General features: G+C 61.6%; 1 protein-coding gene across 1 annotated transcript; it reads left to right on the top strand.

Annotated features, from left to right (window-relative positions):
- Positions 1 to 1,355: 1,355 nt before the first annotated feature.
- POU4F3 (POU class 4 homeobox 3) lies at positions 1,356 to 2,629 on the top strand (the record flags this gene model as incomplete). Its single annotated transcript, XM_082490002.1, has 2 exons — positions 1,356 to 1,475; positions 1,757 to 2,629. The coding sequence occupies 2 exons, from the start codon at positions 1,356 to 1,358 to the stop codon at positions 2,627 to 2,629; spliced, it is 993 nt and encodes a 330-aa protein (XP_082346128.1).
- Positions 2,630 to 14,084: the final 11,455 nt, after the last annotated feature.

Below are 14,084 nucleotides of genomic sequence, written 5' to 3'. Positions count from 1 at the left end.
TACTTGAGAATCTATTTCACAGGATTTATGACGGTTCGCAGCTGGGGGGTGTGCGCGCTGAGGGAAGGGCAGCATTGCCATCACCCTGAGCTGCCCCTGCACCCAGAGTTGTGGCCCTGGGCAGGATCTCAGAGCCTCTCTGGAACTTTAAGCTGAACTGAAGACATTTAAAAAGCCACGTAACTCTACCCAAACAGATAGATTTCTCACAATTTCCGATGAAAATAAATTCCTCAGTGAAAATATTTCCTCACACTTTGAGTTGTAGTGGCAGTCCTGCCCGCAGGCCCCAGTCACCCCATCACGCTGATGGACGCTGCCAGTGGTTGAATTTTTCTCTCCCCACCCCGTCCCCTGGTGCAGGTCCCACGGGCCCTGGCCCTGGTCCCACTGCTCTGCTTTCAATGGGGATTTGCCTCGGTAAGGCGCGCAGGATTGATCCCTGAGTGACAATTAACGTGGGTATCTGAGGGGACTGGGTGCTGGAGGAGGGGTGCTGGACAATTTAAATCCCAGCTCGTGATGGCGGGGTGCTAAATGCAGTGGCACCTCGGGAGGAGCCGGAGCACTGTCTGCTTTCCCAGCCTGCTGTGTTGTGATACTCAGGCAGCGCTGTAGGGTTTCTAATAGTCTCGCAGGAACCACAAAAGACGTTTTCCCTTTGATGCACTGTGGCTTGTTTGGTTTATCCCTCCGGCGTGTGAAGGAGCGGCATCAGTCCCTGGGCGTGGGGGCAGAGGAGCCCTTCTGCAGGGGCTGCAGGGGGGATTTGCGGTGATGGGCGAGTGGCGGGTGCCAGCAGCGGCTGGGTGCGGGGACACCAGACGCCCGGGCAGCAGGTCGCGGGGCAAGGATGGTCCAAACGTCAGCCTGCAGGCTTTACCCACGGGGAAATGCCCCCTCCTCCCGTCCCCGTCCATCGGGACCTGCCGCCCTGCCTCCTCCCGGCCCGGGGACGGGCAGGACCCGAGCCGGGGGGGACGGGAGGGGGAGCGCACAGCCGGGGCTGCCCGGTCCGGCCCGGCCGGGGGTTGCGAGTCGCTGCCGGCCCCGACGGCGCGTCCCGCCGCCCCGAGCCCGGGGCGGGCGGGCGGGGGGGGGAGCCGGGGGGAGAAGGGGGCCCGGGGGGTCCCGCTGCCTGCGTGCTGCCCGCGCGCTGCCCGCGGCGCATGACGCGTGCGCGGGGCCCGCTCCTGGCAGGCGGCGTGTAAGATGAGTGAAGAAGCGGGTTGGGGGGGGCGGGCGGGCGCGCAGGGGAAGCTCTGCCATCGAAAATCGCTCACTTGGGCAGTAGCGAGGCAGAGAGACAACCCCGAGCCGATGTCAGGGGCTGCCTACCTGCGAGGTGCGCAAAGATGATGGCCATGAACGCCAAGCAGCCGTTCGCCATGCACGCCGCCCTCCAGGAGCCCAAGTTCTCCAGCCTGCACTCCAGCGCGGAGGCGATGCGCAGAGTTTGCCTCCCGGCCCCGCAGGTATGTAGATGAAGCATAATTACCGCTTTAAGGCACATTTTCTGACAGGCACCGGCTTAATGTTTTTTTCATGTCGCCAGAACAATCGCGCGTCTCGGAACCTCTCTCCCCCCTCTCCCGCTCCCGTCTCTGATCCGCACGTCTGCGCGGGCAGGGCTGCTGCCTTCATATTAATTTTTATGACCTGAGCTCAGAGGAGGAATCGCGGTGCCGGGGCAGGTTTTTCATCCGGCGATGACAGTATTCCCCACTGACTCCACCATGCGCGTTCTTGCTCGCAGCTGCAGGGCAATATATTCGGGAGCTTCGATGAGAGCCTGCTGGCCCGCGCCGAGGCTCTGGCGGCCGTCGACATCGTCCCCCACGCCAAGGGCCACCACCACCACCACCACCACCACCCCCCCCCCTTCAAGCCGGACGCCGCCTTCCCCGCCATGAGCGGCGTCCCCTGCGCCGCCGCCGCCCTCCCGCACCCCGCCGCCCTCGCCGCCCACCCGCACCCGCTCCCGCACCCGGCGCTGGACGGCGGCGACCTGCTGGACCACCTCTCGCCCTCGCTGGCCGTCGGCGGGCTGCCCGAGCCCCCCGCCCTGCCCGCCCCGCTGCCGCCGCCCCCGCTGCCCGTGGCCGTGGGCCCCCCGGGGGGGCCGCCGCCGCCGCCCGCCGCGCCCGAGGCGGAGTCGGACCCGCGGGAGCTGGAGGCCTTCGCCGAGCGCTTCAAGCAGCGGCGGGTGCGGCTGGGGGTGACCCAGGCCGACGTGGGGGCGGCGCTGGCGGCGCTGAAGCTGCCGGGGGTGGGCTCGCTCAGCCAGAGCACCATCTGCCGCTTCGAGTCGCTGACGCTGTCGCACAACAACATGACGGCGCTGCGGCCGGTGCTGCAGGCCTGGCTGGAGGGCGCCGAGGCCGCCCACCGCGACCGCCCCGCCGGCCCCGAGCTGCTGGCGGGGGCCGAGCGCAAGCGCAAGCGGACCTCCATCGCCGCCCCCGAGAAGCGCTCGCTGGAGGCGTACTTCGCCCTGCAGCCGCGGCCCTCCTCCGAGAAGATCGCCGCCATCGCCGAGAAGCTGGACCTCAAGAAGAACGTGGTGCGCGTCTGGTTCTGCAACCAGCGCCAGAAGCAGAAGCGCATGAAGTACTCGGCGGTGCACTGACGGCGCGGCCCCGACGGGGCGCGGACCCCCGCTCCGCTCCGCCCCGCCCCGGCCCCGGCGCCGAGCGCGGAGCGGGGCCGCGGGGCCCCCGCCGTTCCCCGGACTCCGTCCCGCCCGGGGAAGAGCCGCGCCGGGAGCGCGCCCCGGGGCCGGGCCGGGCCCCGCTCCCCTCCGCCGCCCCGTCCGAGCGAGCGCCGCTCCGCGCCCCGCTCTGGAATAAAGCTTTATTTTTCAACCCGAAGGGACGTGGCGCTCCGCGGCAGCGCCGGCGACACCGAAGAAAACACTTGCGAGCGCAAAACCAACGAAAAGCCTTCGGCGGAGCGTCCCTCCCGGGGAACGGGACGCGGCTTCGCCCCGCCGGGCCCCCGCGGTGCCGTCGGCGCCCCGGCCCCGGCCCCGCTCCGCGCCCGCGGACCGCCCGGAGGGGGACCGGCAGCCGCCCCCCCCTCCCCCCTCCGCCCCCGCCGGCCCCGGGGCGCGTCCCGCCCGTCGGGTGGGAACAAAAATCCCCCCAACAAAACCGATCGCGGGTTCATTTCTGATGCTGTTTAAAAGGGGGAAAGGCTTTTATTTACGATTCCCAGAAGCACCTTAACGATTAAAAATTAATGATCGAAGCGCGAGCCTCCTCTGAATATTTCACTTCAGCATTTCAATGAGTGACAAACATCAAACCTCAGAACCGGGTCTCAGCCTCCTCCCCCCATTAGGGAAAGACCTTACGAATTCAGCCTTTTAATTGCAGGTCGCCGGGAAGCCGGAACGCTCCCTCGCACCGTGTTTTTCCAATCGGCCCCAATGATTTTTCCCCAATCAAATGTCCTTTAATAATAAATGCCCTTATGCCATTACATTATGTTGTGGGTTCTGAAAATTTAAAATAAGGGTGATGCAATATTAATCGCCTGCCGCGGTATATAGGAGGGGCAGAAGGCGACTCAGCCCGCGGCCGTCCCCGCTGCCCGCTCGGACTCCGGCGGATGCTCTCCGCGGCACAGCTCCCGGTGCCGCCGGGCGCGGGGGCTTCGGGCGGGGGGTTCACACAAACCAGCCAGGTAAGAGGCGCTTTTCTCTCTCCCCTCGTCCCGGTACATGGCTGGGAGCGTCCCCCGCCGCCACCCCGGGGTGTCGCGGCCCCGGTTCGGGCTGGGGACCGGTCCCGGCGGCTGTCGGGGCTCCGGGAGGGCGGGCGGCTGCGGCGGGACGGGGCGGGGGGTGGGGCAGCGGGGCCCGGATCCGGCCGTGCCCGGCGGAGGGGCCGTGCCCGACGCCGTCCGCTCGCTCGGCCGCCCGGGAGCGCGGAGCGGCGGGACCCGCCGCCCCCTCGGCCCGTCCGAGGGCCCCGTCGCCGGGCGAGAGGCAGCACCGGCCCGCCGGGAACGGCAGCGGGGCCGCTGCTGCGGGAGCGGCGGGGTCGGGCCCGGGAGGTTGGGGGGAACCGGAGCCCCCGCACAGCGGCGAGCGAGGCTCTGCTGGAGCGGGGCCTGCCGGGGCCCGTCGGCACAGGTTAACCCCCTCTTGGTTAAATCCCAAATATTCATTTTGACACGCTGCATGCAAAGGCATTTTCGAAGAGAAGGTGTCCGGGGTCGCGAGGAGCCGATGCGCTCAGGGGACGGAGAGCCGCAGCCTGAAGCCCGGGCAGTGCCATTGCCGCCGGGGCAGTGCCATTGCCGCCGGGGCACTGCAAGCCCGCGCCCTTTCACAAGCCTTTTGTCTTCCAGCATGCAACGGAAATAACTTAAACCTCAAAAGCTGTCCTCAAACGGGGTTGTTATCCTCCCCGGTTTGCGTTAAACCCAGCTTGAGCCCAACTCAGCCCTTGTGTCCTCTCACCAGTGCTTGCTAAGACAACCTCACCACTGGGGTGGCTGTATCTTCTTCCCTGTTCACTTCTGAAAGGGGGGTCGGACCGTGCTCGCTCTTACCGTGGCAAAGATGTCACTGCAGGTTTACTTTTTGTGGCTGTTCTGGTTTTGCCTAGATCCACTATGTTTTTGTGACAGTTTGGCATTTTTCCTTTTGGCTAGGTCCAGAAAGTGTCTTAAAAGTCCTAAATGAACTTTCCCAAACCTCCCATTCCCCCCCCCCCCAGAAAGGAGCTCCTGTGTGCTTCTCTCCCTCAAATATGCTGACCAGAGATCCAGAGATCTGAAGCGCCCGGTCCTTCTTACTCATCCCCCTTTACTCCTAGTTCCTCTCTGCACAGAGACAGCACTGCAGAGGCTCTCTTTGCCCAAATTTAATTCTTAGCAAATTCCAGGTTTCTTCTTACTCTGCACGTGTCAGTTTGTGCCTTGCTCTGCCCAGATATCATGTGCAGGATCTGATCACTTCATTTGGGATTTTACTGTGGAGTGCAGGTATGTGCTGTTTTAATTGTCGTTGGTGCCTTAATCTTCCCCCCGGGTTTGGCTGCCAAAGCTCTGGTGTCAGATAAATACACCCTGATACGGGAAACTCACATGATCTTCCTGGGGCTGGGGATTATGTTCCTTCGACTGCAGTCGAACTGCAGTTCAGAACTGGTATTTCTTGCTGAGGAGGCACAAAGAAGCAGCCTACATTTTCTTCTTGGTGTAACAAGGAGTGCCCTAAAGCCAGGAGGGAACGCCGAGGGGCGGCGGAAGGCAGGCAGGAGGAGTCAGTGCGCAGCGGGATCCCTGACCGGGCGCAGAGCCAGGCCCGGGTGTGCAGTGCTCTCCTCCCGTCTCACTGTCCCGTCGCCGCTGCTGCGAGCACCATCACCTCCAGCTCCTCTCCCCTCCCCTCCTCACAAAGCCAAACCATGGGCTGTTTTGGCTGCAACTGGGAACTGCCAAGAGAGTTTTACTGGCTGCTGCTCTGAAAGGGTACAATCTGTATAATGACCCTGGGACGCTGTGCCCTGAGATACAGACACACGCACTACACGCACCAGGCACTCCTCACTTTTTGGTACCCGGTGTGCTGTTAAAAGGCTTCGTGGGAACCTGCGTCCTGCCAAGCTGCCGAACAAACCTGGTGAGAAGCATCAGCGGGAGAAGCCGGCAGCCGGGTGCAGTCCCTGCCCACAGCCTGCCCGGCCTCCATCCACCCCGCCTGGCCTCCACTCTGCCCGGCCTCCATCCACCCCGCCTGGCCCCCACCCTGCCCGGCCTCCATCCACCCCGCACGCCTGGACCAGGGGCTGCCTTCCAGCTCAGCCCGGGGCTCAGCTCCCCGCCATGCCCGGGACCCTTGACAGAGGCCAGTGGTGACCCTGGCTCTGCCGGCTGCGGTCAGGCCAGGCGGGGGCTGTGCCGGGGTCACCCTCACCCTCTCAGGGCACCGGTTTTGTGAGGAGCTGCCACCAAAACGCGACCTCCCATTCCCTCGTGCCCCACTGCTCTCTCTGCGTGCGTGAGGACCAGGACTCTGTTCGCTTGGAGGGCTGGGGCTCCTCGTCCTGGTCAGCAGGTCTGTGGGACCTACCCAGGGACGGTTAATTCCTTAACACCCCCCACACACACAAACCCACCTCCCACAGGTAAAATGAAGAACGCAGGCCAGACTTGCTGAGGAACGGAATTCCCTTTTAAGTGTCAGCCAGGGTAAAAGGGAGCGCCAAACCTGGCCTGACGGGGAGATGGGGAGGGAAATGCCCAGTAAAGCCCATGTGTGTGAGACAAAGGTTCAGCAGGCAAACCCCCGTCTATGGTTTCTGAACCACTAACAATTGATTATTTTTTTTTTCCCTATTCCGTGCTTGTTCCTTAATATCCTGCTCTCTGTCTCCCGGGGACTGTGCAAAAGAGATGAAAGCACAGAAAACCAAACAAGCCATTGGCGGTGCTCACTCAATTGATTTTTACACAAAATTTGCCTTCATGCACAGAGGATGGAAAAATGATCCCATTAATAATAAATAACAAAAACAAATGCAGGGAGGAAATCAATAGAAGCACATCTGATATCACAGGAGCTGCGGGGGGGGGAAGCCCCCAGACGTACAAAAGCATGTGTGGGAGGGGAGGGGGAGAGGGGGGTGAGGGTCTGGGGACGGGGCATGTGGGGACACCCGGCACTGGTGGGTTTGGGGCTGTGGGGCGTGGGTGGTCACCCGGGGGGGCGGCAAGGCAGCAGCCTGCTGCCACGGTGTAGGTGTGAGCAGCTGATGGCCTGGCGGGAGTGTGCGCGTGTGTCTGTGTGTGTGTGTGTCTCTGCCGTCGGGGCAGGGTTTGGCCGCCCGCGGAGGGTCGTGGTTCCCTGCTGCTCCTGCCAACGGGGGCGCAGAGCAGCTCGCACCCCCCCGGGTGGCACTGGGGGCCGGGCAGAGGCAGCCGCTGGCAAGCGGCGCATGGGCTGGCACTGGGGCCCTGTTTATTTCCCAGAGAAAACTGGGAACTTTCAGCTGCAAAAATTCTAACTTCCAGTCTCTTTTTTCCCTACACTTCTCCCCCCTTCAAGGGTTCCCTTCTCCTGAGTCTCCCAGAAGGAGGTTCTCCCTCTGTGGGAGACTCATCCAGTTCGGGATAAAAGCTGTTTCTTGGGAAAGCGGTTCCTGCAGGAGCCGGTGGGTGCCGAGAGCCCTGCCTCGGCTCCCGGCCCCGGCGCGGGGCTGCGGTCCGCATGGCTGGAGCGGGATCGCCATCCGCACCTGAGAGATGTGGGGCTCCAGGGTGAGGTACCGCCACGGCGCTGCAGCCAGGGGACCGGGAGCCCCGGCATCCCGGGCGGCCCAGCCCGGCTCGGGGGGCAGCAGCGGTCAGAGCAGGTCCAGGACAGCCGCCCGCCTTCCCGCCGGGCTGCCAGGGCGCGGGGGGTCCCCGGGCAGGGGGCTCTGGCTGGGCAGCCCCTACCACTGCCGGCCCATCGCCACCCAACCCAGCCCGGTGCTCAGCCCAGCACGGAGACGGGACCGTCCCCTCCATCACCCGCCCGTTCAACTGGCCCGGCCCGGGGATGCTGAGAGCGCGTGGCCATAGGCTTCGGGTGGGCACCCGCAGCAAAGGGACCGCAGCTCTGCAGGGACTCAGTGACTCAAGAGAAAATGCCGCTTTACACCAATACAAAGCAGCAGGGATCCATTCCAGGGGTACAGCTTTGCTAGTTATTTTCAGAACAGAGAGTTTTAAAGCCATTAAGAGAATTTGTCTCTAATGACACTGGTTGTGCTTTGCAGTTTGCCTGGAAATGTTAGATACAAATTTATTCCATCATCAAGACATGGGTTAGACTTTTTTTCTTTAAGCAAATTTAGAACTATATATGGAGATACATGTCACAACATTTTCAATGGAATTTTAGATGGAGGAGAAAAACAATACGCGGAGGAAAATGAAACGCTTTGACTGTTTTTAAATCCAAAGAGAATTAAAAATGTACAATAACGCTACATAAATCTAGATCAGCTCTTGTAAAATAGTACTGACATAAGATAAACGTCTTCAACCTGCCTGGTGAAAATGAAGCTCCTGAATGCAGTGTCAGGTAGCGGTGGTCTCCAAACTGCTGAGCTCCCACATCCCCCTGTCAGGCAGCGGAGTTTGTGGGTGCTCAGAGTCACCTTCATGTCTGGCACTTGTTTTCACCATTCATGGATCAGGAAAGACAGTGCTGGGGTCAGAGCAGTGACTCTCAGCCATGGCGTGCTGTCAAAATGCAACAGGCTGCGTGGAAAATCCTATGAGGACAGGCTGGGAGAACTGGGGGTTCAGCCTGGAGAAGAGAAGGCTCCGGGGAGACCTCAGAGCCCCTTCCAGTGCCTAAAGGGGCTCCAGCAGAGCTGGGGAGGGACTCTGGGTCAGGGAGGGGAGTGATGGGATGAGGGGGAACGGTTTTACACATAAAGAGGGAGATTTAGATGAGATATTAGGAAGAAATCCTTGGCTGTGCGGGTGCCCTGAGCAGCTGTGGCTGCCCCATCCCTGGAGGGGTTCAAGGCCGGGTTGGACGGGGCTTGGGGCAACCTGGGCTGGGGGGAGGTGGCCCTGCCCAGGGCAGAGGGGAGGACTGGATGAGCTTTAAAGGTCCCTTCCAACTCTAACCTTTCCAGTGTTCTGTGGTTCTATGAAAATGACCTTTTGTCTCATCTGCAGATTTGCTGCCTTTCCCGTCAGGAGCTTGCTGAGGATTCATGAAATGTTTCTGGGACATAAACGTAATAGTAATAAATTCAGGAACAAGTACCAGTTATCCAGAGCCCTGTTGTGTCACACCAAGATGAGCGAGGGTTTCCACAACCTTTATGTGCAGAAGGAAATACCACATCGCCGGATGCCGAGGGAGGGCTGAAGGGTCTGGACCGGCACCGGGCAGTACTGGGGCTGTGGCTGGGACACCTGGGCTGTGACCCCCCGTCGGGGATACTTCTTTCCTTGGTGCCTTTGCTCCATGCCTTTGAGGGTTAGTGTTACGTGTTTTCATTCTCTCCAGGTGCACAAGAGGAACTGGGAACTGACTGCCTGCACCATCCGTGTCACCCAGCCCTCGCTGGTGGCGGTGTGGGGACCCCACAGGGGGCGACAGGGGGACCTGCCCACGCCTGGGCAGCATCCAGCGCTGCGCTGCTCCCGGGCCCCGGCACCCCCGGCACCGCCTTCCACCCGGCCTGGTTCCCAGTGGCAGAGCCCCATCCTTCCGCGGGCGGTTATTTATAAATGTTTGAAGAGTGCGATATCTCTCCATTTACTCACTGTCATAACAGAAAAGCTGGAAGGGAAACCAAGCCATCATCCACCCAAAGAGCGAAGCATTTGGGTAGTGCGAGGGCGCTAAATAATTCAGCGCCTATTTAAAAGTGTAGTTTTTGTAATTTCAGTGGAACCATCTTGGTTTGACTCCCCACATCCTCGCACTTGAAGGAGATGCTCCCACCAGGCAGGTGAGCTGAGCCGCTCTTGCCAGGAGAGAAAGCAGCGAGGAGCAGGTGGGGAGGTTAATCACGCTGTCAGCATTTACTTGCTTTTTAAACTTGCATGAGTTTGGAGATCAAAATGGAGCAGAGATGTAGGGCAGATGGATTTGCAGGGGAACCTTTGATTTTCCTCCTCCTGAGGCTGGTGTGTCTAACGCATACCGCCTGCGAGTTCACCGGGGCCCTTGTTCCCACAGGGCGAGCCCCGCCGCGGGACCCGAGAGCGCTGGGCACGATGCCGGAGGGAGGACCGTGGCACTGGGGACAAGTCCTCCCCCCTGTGTGCCCCTCTGGCAGCAGCGGAGAGGCAGCGCCCTGGGCTGCCTGGGGGAGAAGCTCCCTCCGGGGCTGCCGCCGCTCGGCTCAACGGAGAGTCGCCCAGTGCCCCGCAGCCCCAAAGCGGGGGGATGTGACAGCGGGTCTGACAGCAGGGGCCACCCCGTCACCATCGCCCTCGGAGCCGCCTGTGCCTCTGCAGCTGAGCGTCAGCACCCCCCGACAGACCTCTGCCGAACTGTGCGGGCAGAAAATAAGGTTCTTCCCAGAAGGAGAGGGGAGCACCAGCACAGCAGAGCCGTGTCCGGCCCCACGGCCCTCATCCCCCCTGGACAGCGCGGGAAGCTGTCGCATGATGCTCTGCACCCGCAGGGGGGGACGGGGGGGCTGCGGCTGGAGGTGATGCTCCTTGGGCTCCCCCAGTACAGACCTGTCGGGGGTTCAGCTGGAGGGGAGTTGACTTTCTTGCCAGCAGCTGGTGTGGTGCTGTGTTTTGGGTCAGGGACGGGAATACTGGTGATACCACACTGGTGGTTTTGGTCATTTCTGCATTCTCAAGGCCTTTTCTGCTCCTCACCCGTTCCGCCAGCAAGGGCGGGGGGGGCACAAGAGGGCAGGAGGGGACATGGGACAGGTGACCCCAACTGACCGCAGGGCTATCCCGTACGGCGTGACGCCATGCTCAGGGTGTAAGCTGGGGGAAGAAGGAAGGGGAGGACATTCAGAGTGATGGCATTTGTCTTCCCAAGTCACCATGACATGGGATGGAGCCCGGCTGTCCTGGGGACAGCTGAACACCCCCTGCCCATGGGAAGCAGGGAATGAAGTCCATGTTCTGCTTCGCTCATGTGCGTGGCTTCTGCTTTGCCTATTAAACTGTCTTTATCTCAACCCATGAGTTTTTTTCTCACTTTTACTCTTCCAGTTCTCTCCCCCATCCCACCGGGGGGGAGTGAGCGGCTGCGCAGTCCCAGCTGCCGGCTGGGGTTAAACCACGCCAAGACCCTTTGGCCTCACAGGAAGGGGTCCCACCACCTTCGCGGTTCCATCTTGAAGTCGCTTCCAAACAGCAGCCAGAGCCATTCTTCGGTTCTGAGGGAAGGCGGGAGAGGGCCGGCAAGGGGACCGCACGCTCAGGGTCCGGCCTTCCAGCAGACACCCGCTGCCCAGGACTCCCCTCCACGGCCGGAGAGGCAGATGGACGCTGCGGAGGCTCCGGTGGCTTTGGGCTTGCCTGTGTTACCGGTTCTCAGATGGAGAGACAAGGAAGGATCGTAGCTGATCGTGCTCTTCAGATGCGCCGTGAGCGGGGCCACGCGCGGGAGCCGCAGTGTTTATGGCACACAGAGAACATCCCTTTCATCTCCCGTGTTTGAAATCCTCCTCCAGAGCTGCCTGTGGGACAGCGCTGCACAGAGCGCGCCCAAATACACTGTATAATTCACACAACAAAAAACCACATAAAAGGATGCTAGGCCTAGAAGACAAACCCACTAAAAAATCAGGAAATTATTTGGGGAGAAGGACTACATTTTCAGGACCTCTGCGGGATGCTTAGCTAAGGAAGCTCCAGCTGAGCACCCCGTGGTCACCCGCCGTTCACCAGAGCCTACAGCATTTTTGGCAGTCACCTGGCAGACCTGTCTCTGTAGGCACCGTACCTACCCCTCCCCGCGCGCCAGCCGGGCTCCGCCGGGCAGCCCGCAGCTTGCGCCAACGCACTCCGGGCCAGAGCCCGAGCCCCGCGTCTGCCATGCTCAGCGCTGGCTCCGGCGAGACGCGCCATTGCCTGCCCGCAGGTCCCCGCGTGCCGCAGCGTGGGAGGAAGGCCCCCAGCTCGTCTCCCACCCAGCCCCGCGCCGGTGGGTGCCGGCTGTGCTGCCCCGCGCCTGCGCCGAGCCGTGCCCAGCGTGCCGCTGCGACCGAGCCCGGCACTCACGTATTCCTTCAGCAGCTCTGTGAGCGGGAACAAAACATGTCAGGGATCTGAGTCAGAGAAGATAGTTAAAGTTTGATATCTCGGTTGTTTCACAATACGCCTGTTTCTCCCCAAATGCCAAAACAGATTAGTCTACAACCGTTACCACATTATGTCCTGAGTGCAGTTTTCTTCCTATAAAAAAAAAAAAAAGCGAAACTCGGAGATCTTCCTTTAAGTGATGTAGTGAGAACATATAAAAGCATCTGAAAAAAACATCTGAACTTCTGTTTACTGCTTGGTTGGTTTTAGGCTGCGTGACTCCCCCGCCAGCTGATGGGCACTCGGGGAGGGACAGGCGGCACGCAGGCGCTTCACTGGCAGCGCGTACCCCGTCTGCTCCCATGGCTGAAACGCGCCTCGCTGCCTGCAGGAGGATCTCCTCCCGTCGCCAGCACGGCAACTGCTCCCGGGCTGCTCCCGTCCCTCCACCCTTCATGGTGCCACGCACTGCCCGTTCCTCCTCCGCTGCCTTCGTCTGCGGAGCACCGTGTTCCCGTGGAGCAGAGGAGCAAGTGTGTGGGTCTCCTTGGGGCAGCAATGGGATGGAAGGTTTAGGGACGGTGATTTTGGGTAGGCAACAAGGATGGGGTCTCTTGGACCCCTTCGCTGGAAGAGGAACCACAGAGACAGTTGTAATGGGACGGCGATGGAGGGGGGAGCTGGGGCCCATCTCGAGGGGGAGCACCAGGGGGATGTTTTGACAAGTACTGGTGCTGCCAACAGGGTTGAAATGCCACACAACTCAAAATGACTCTAGTCTAAACACAGAAGGAAATATTTAGGAAAAAAACTGGTATTTCTTCAAATGCCAGACTTTTCAAAGAGAGATTTTATGCTTTTTTTCAGTAGCTTTTTGGGGGACGGGGGACGGCAGTGAAGGAACCTGAAATATTTTGGACAGAGCAAGTGTTTTCCTTGTCAGAGACACTGGGGTGGGAGAAATGGTTCCTTTCCTCTGGTAATGAGGAAACCCGAAGTACTGTAAATTTGGGGTCAGTCCAGGCCAAAGCCGTTGGGAGGAGCAGAGCGGTGGCGATGCGCACAGCCCCTGTCCCCCTGCAGACGGGGCACGGGAGCCAGTCACGTAGTGTTAGCGGCTCCACGTTGCAGGCGGGTTGGATGCCACGTGCAGCCACGATAACATGGAAAACACATTAGCCCCCACCGAGGAAACCTGAGCAAATCGGCCATGAGACGTGGTGTCCTGGGATTTAACATCGATGCCATTCCCCGGGACGCCACGGCGGAGCCTGAGGAGCGGGTTTGCTCCAATTCACTGCGGTCCCAGGCAGCCAAATGAACAACGGGTCGGGATCACCCCTCTGGCCGAACAGACCCCGTCACCCTGCTGCAGTCCCCGTGTCCCCGCGCCTCAGAGCCTGGGCAGGGGCTGCTGTGGGTGGCTGCGGGTGCCATGGCCCCCGGGCCACTGCGGCTCCCACCCCAGTGCCACCACCAGCCATGTGCCCCCCAGAGCAGCCCCACAGGCACTGTCCCGGTGGCTCTGTGACCCTCCTGTACCGCTGCGTGAGCGGGAGAGCACGTCTGCCCTGTCCCTCAGCAGACAGCTTCTATCCTAAAACCGCCTCATCAAATATTAACCCCAGAGACGGAGCATTTCTGGTCTCTCGGGGAAAGAGGCACATTTTCAATGCTCCGTGGAAGATCTCCTTTCCCCGACACCCCGTCACGCGTACTTGCACAAGGCTGGCACGCGGCCACCCCAGCCCGCGCCTCCCGCGGGGAGGGGATGCAGGGCTGTCCCCTTCGCTCACCCTGCGGCGATTCCCGACGGCCACCCCGGCCTCGCTCTGCTGGGAGGGGACACTGGAGCGGGGCTTTGTGGGGGCACTTCTGGGGGTCCCGCAGCCCGTGGTCAGTGCTCTCTGCCAAATGGCGTCTGTGCCATTCACTCTGAGCCATTCCCCCCGCGCCATTCGCCCTGTGCCCTGCGCTCGGGGAGGGGGCTGAGACAGCCCGGAGGAGAAGCCCCCGACAGCACGGGCTGGAGAAGGGCCCCAGGGACGAGCAGAAGTGGTGGTCAGGAGCTGGAGGAGAAGAGCCTCGCACGAGCAGAGAAGCACACCAGGCATCTCCGCGTCGCTGTGAAGCCCCCTGCCGTGCCAGCCAAGCCCGGGTCTGCGCCCCAGCACGGGGACCGAGCTGCTCAGCGGCGGGGGTCACGCTCGGCTCTGCCGTGGGGACGCGCTGGGGACTGAGCACCTCCTGCCGCCCCCCGGGGCATCGCCTGACGGCAGCCCGTCCCCGGGACGGTGTGGGTCCGGCATGGCTGCGGCTTTGGGAGCAGCGGTGGAGGA

Source organism: Vanellus vanellus (assembly GCF_965231255.1).
Source record: "Vanellus vanellus genome assembly, chromosome: 13".
NCBI classification, from domain to species: domain Eukaryota; kingdom Metazoa; phylum Chordata; class Aves; order Charadriiformes; family Charadriidae; genus Vanellus; species Vanellus vanellus.
This window is presented reverse-complemented; position numbering and strand designations above follow the sequence as displayed.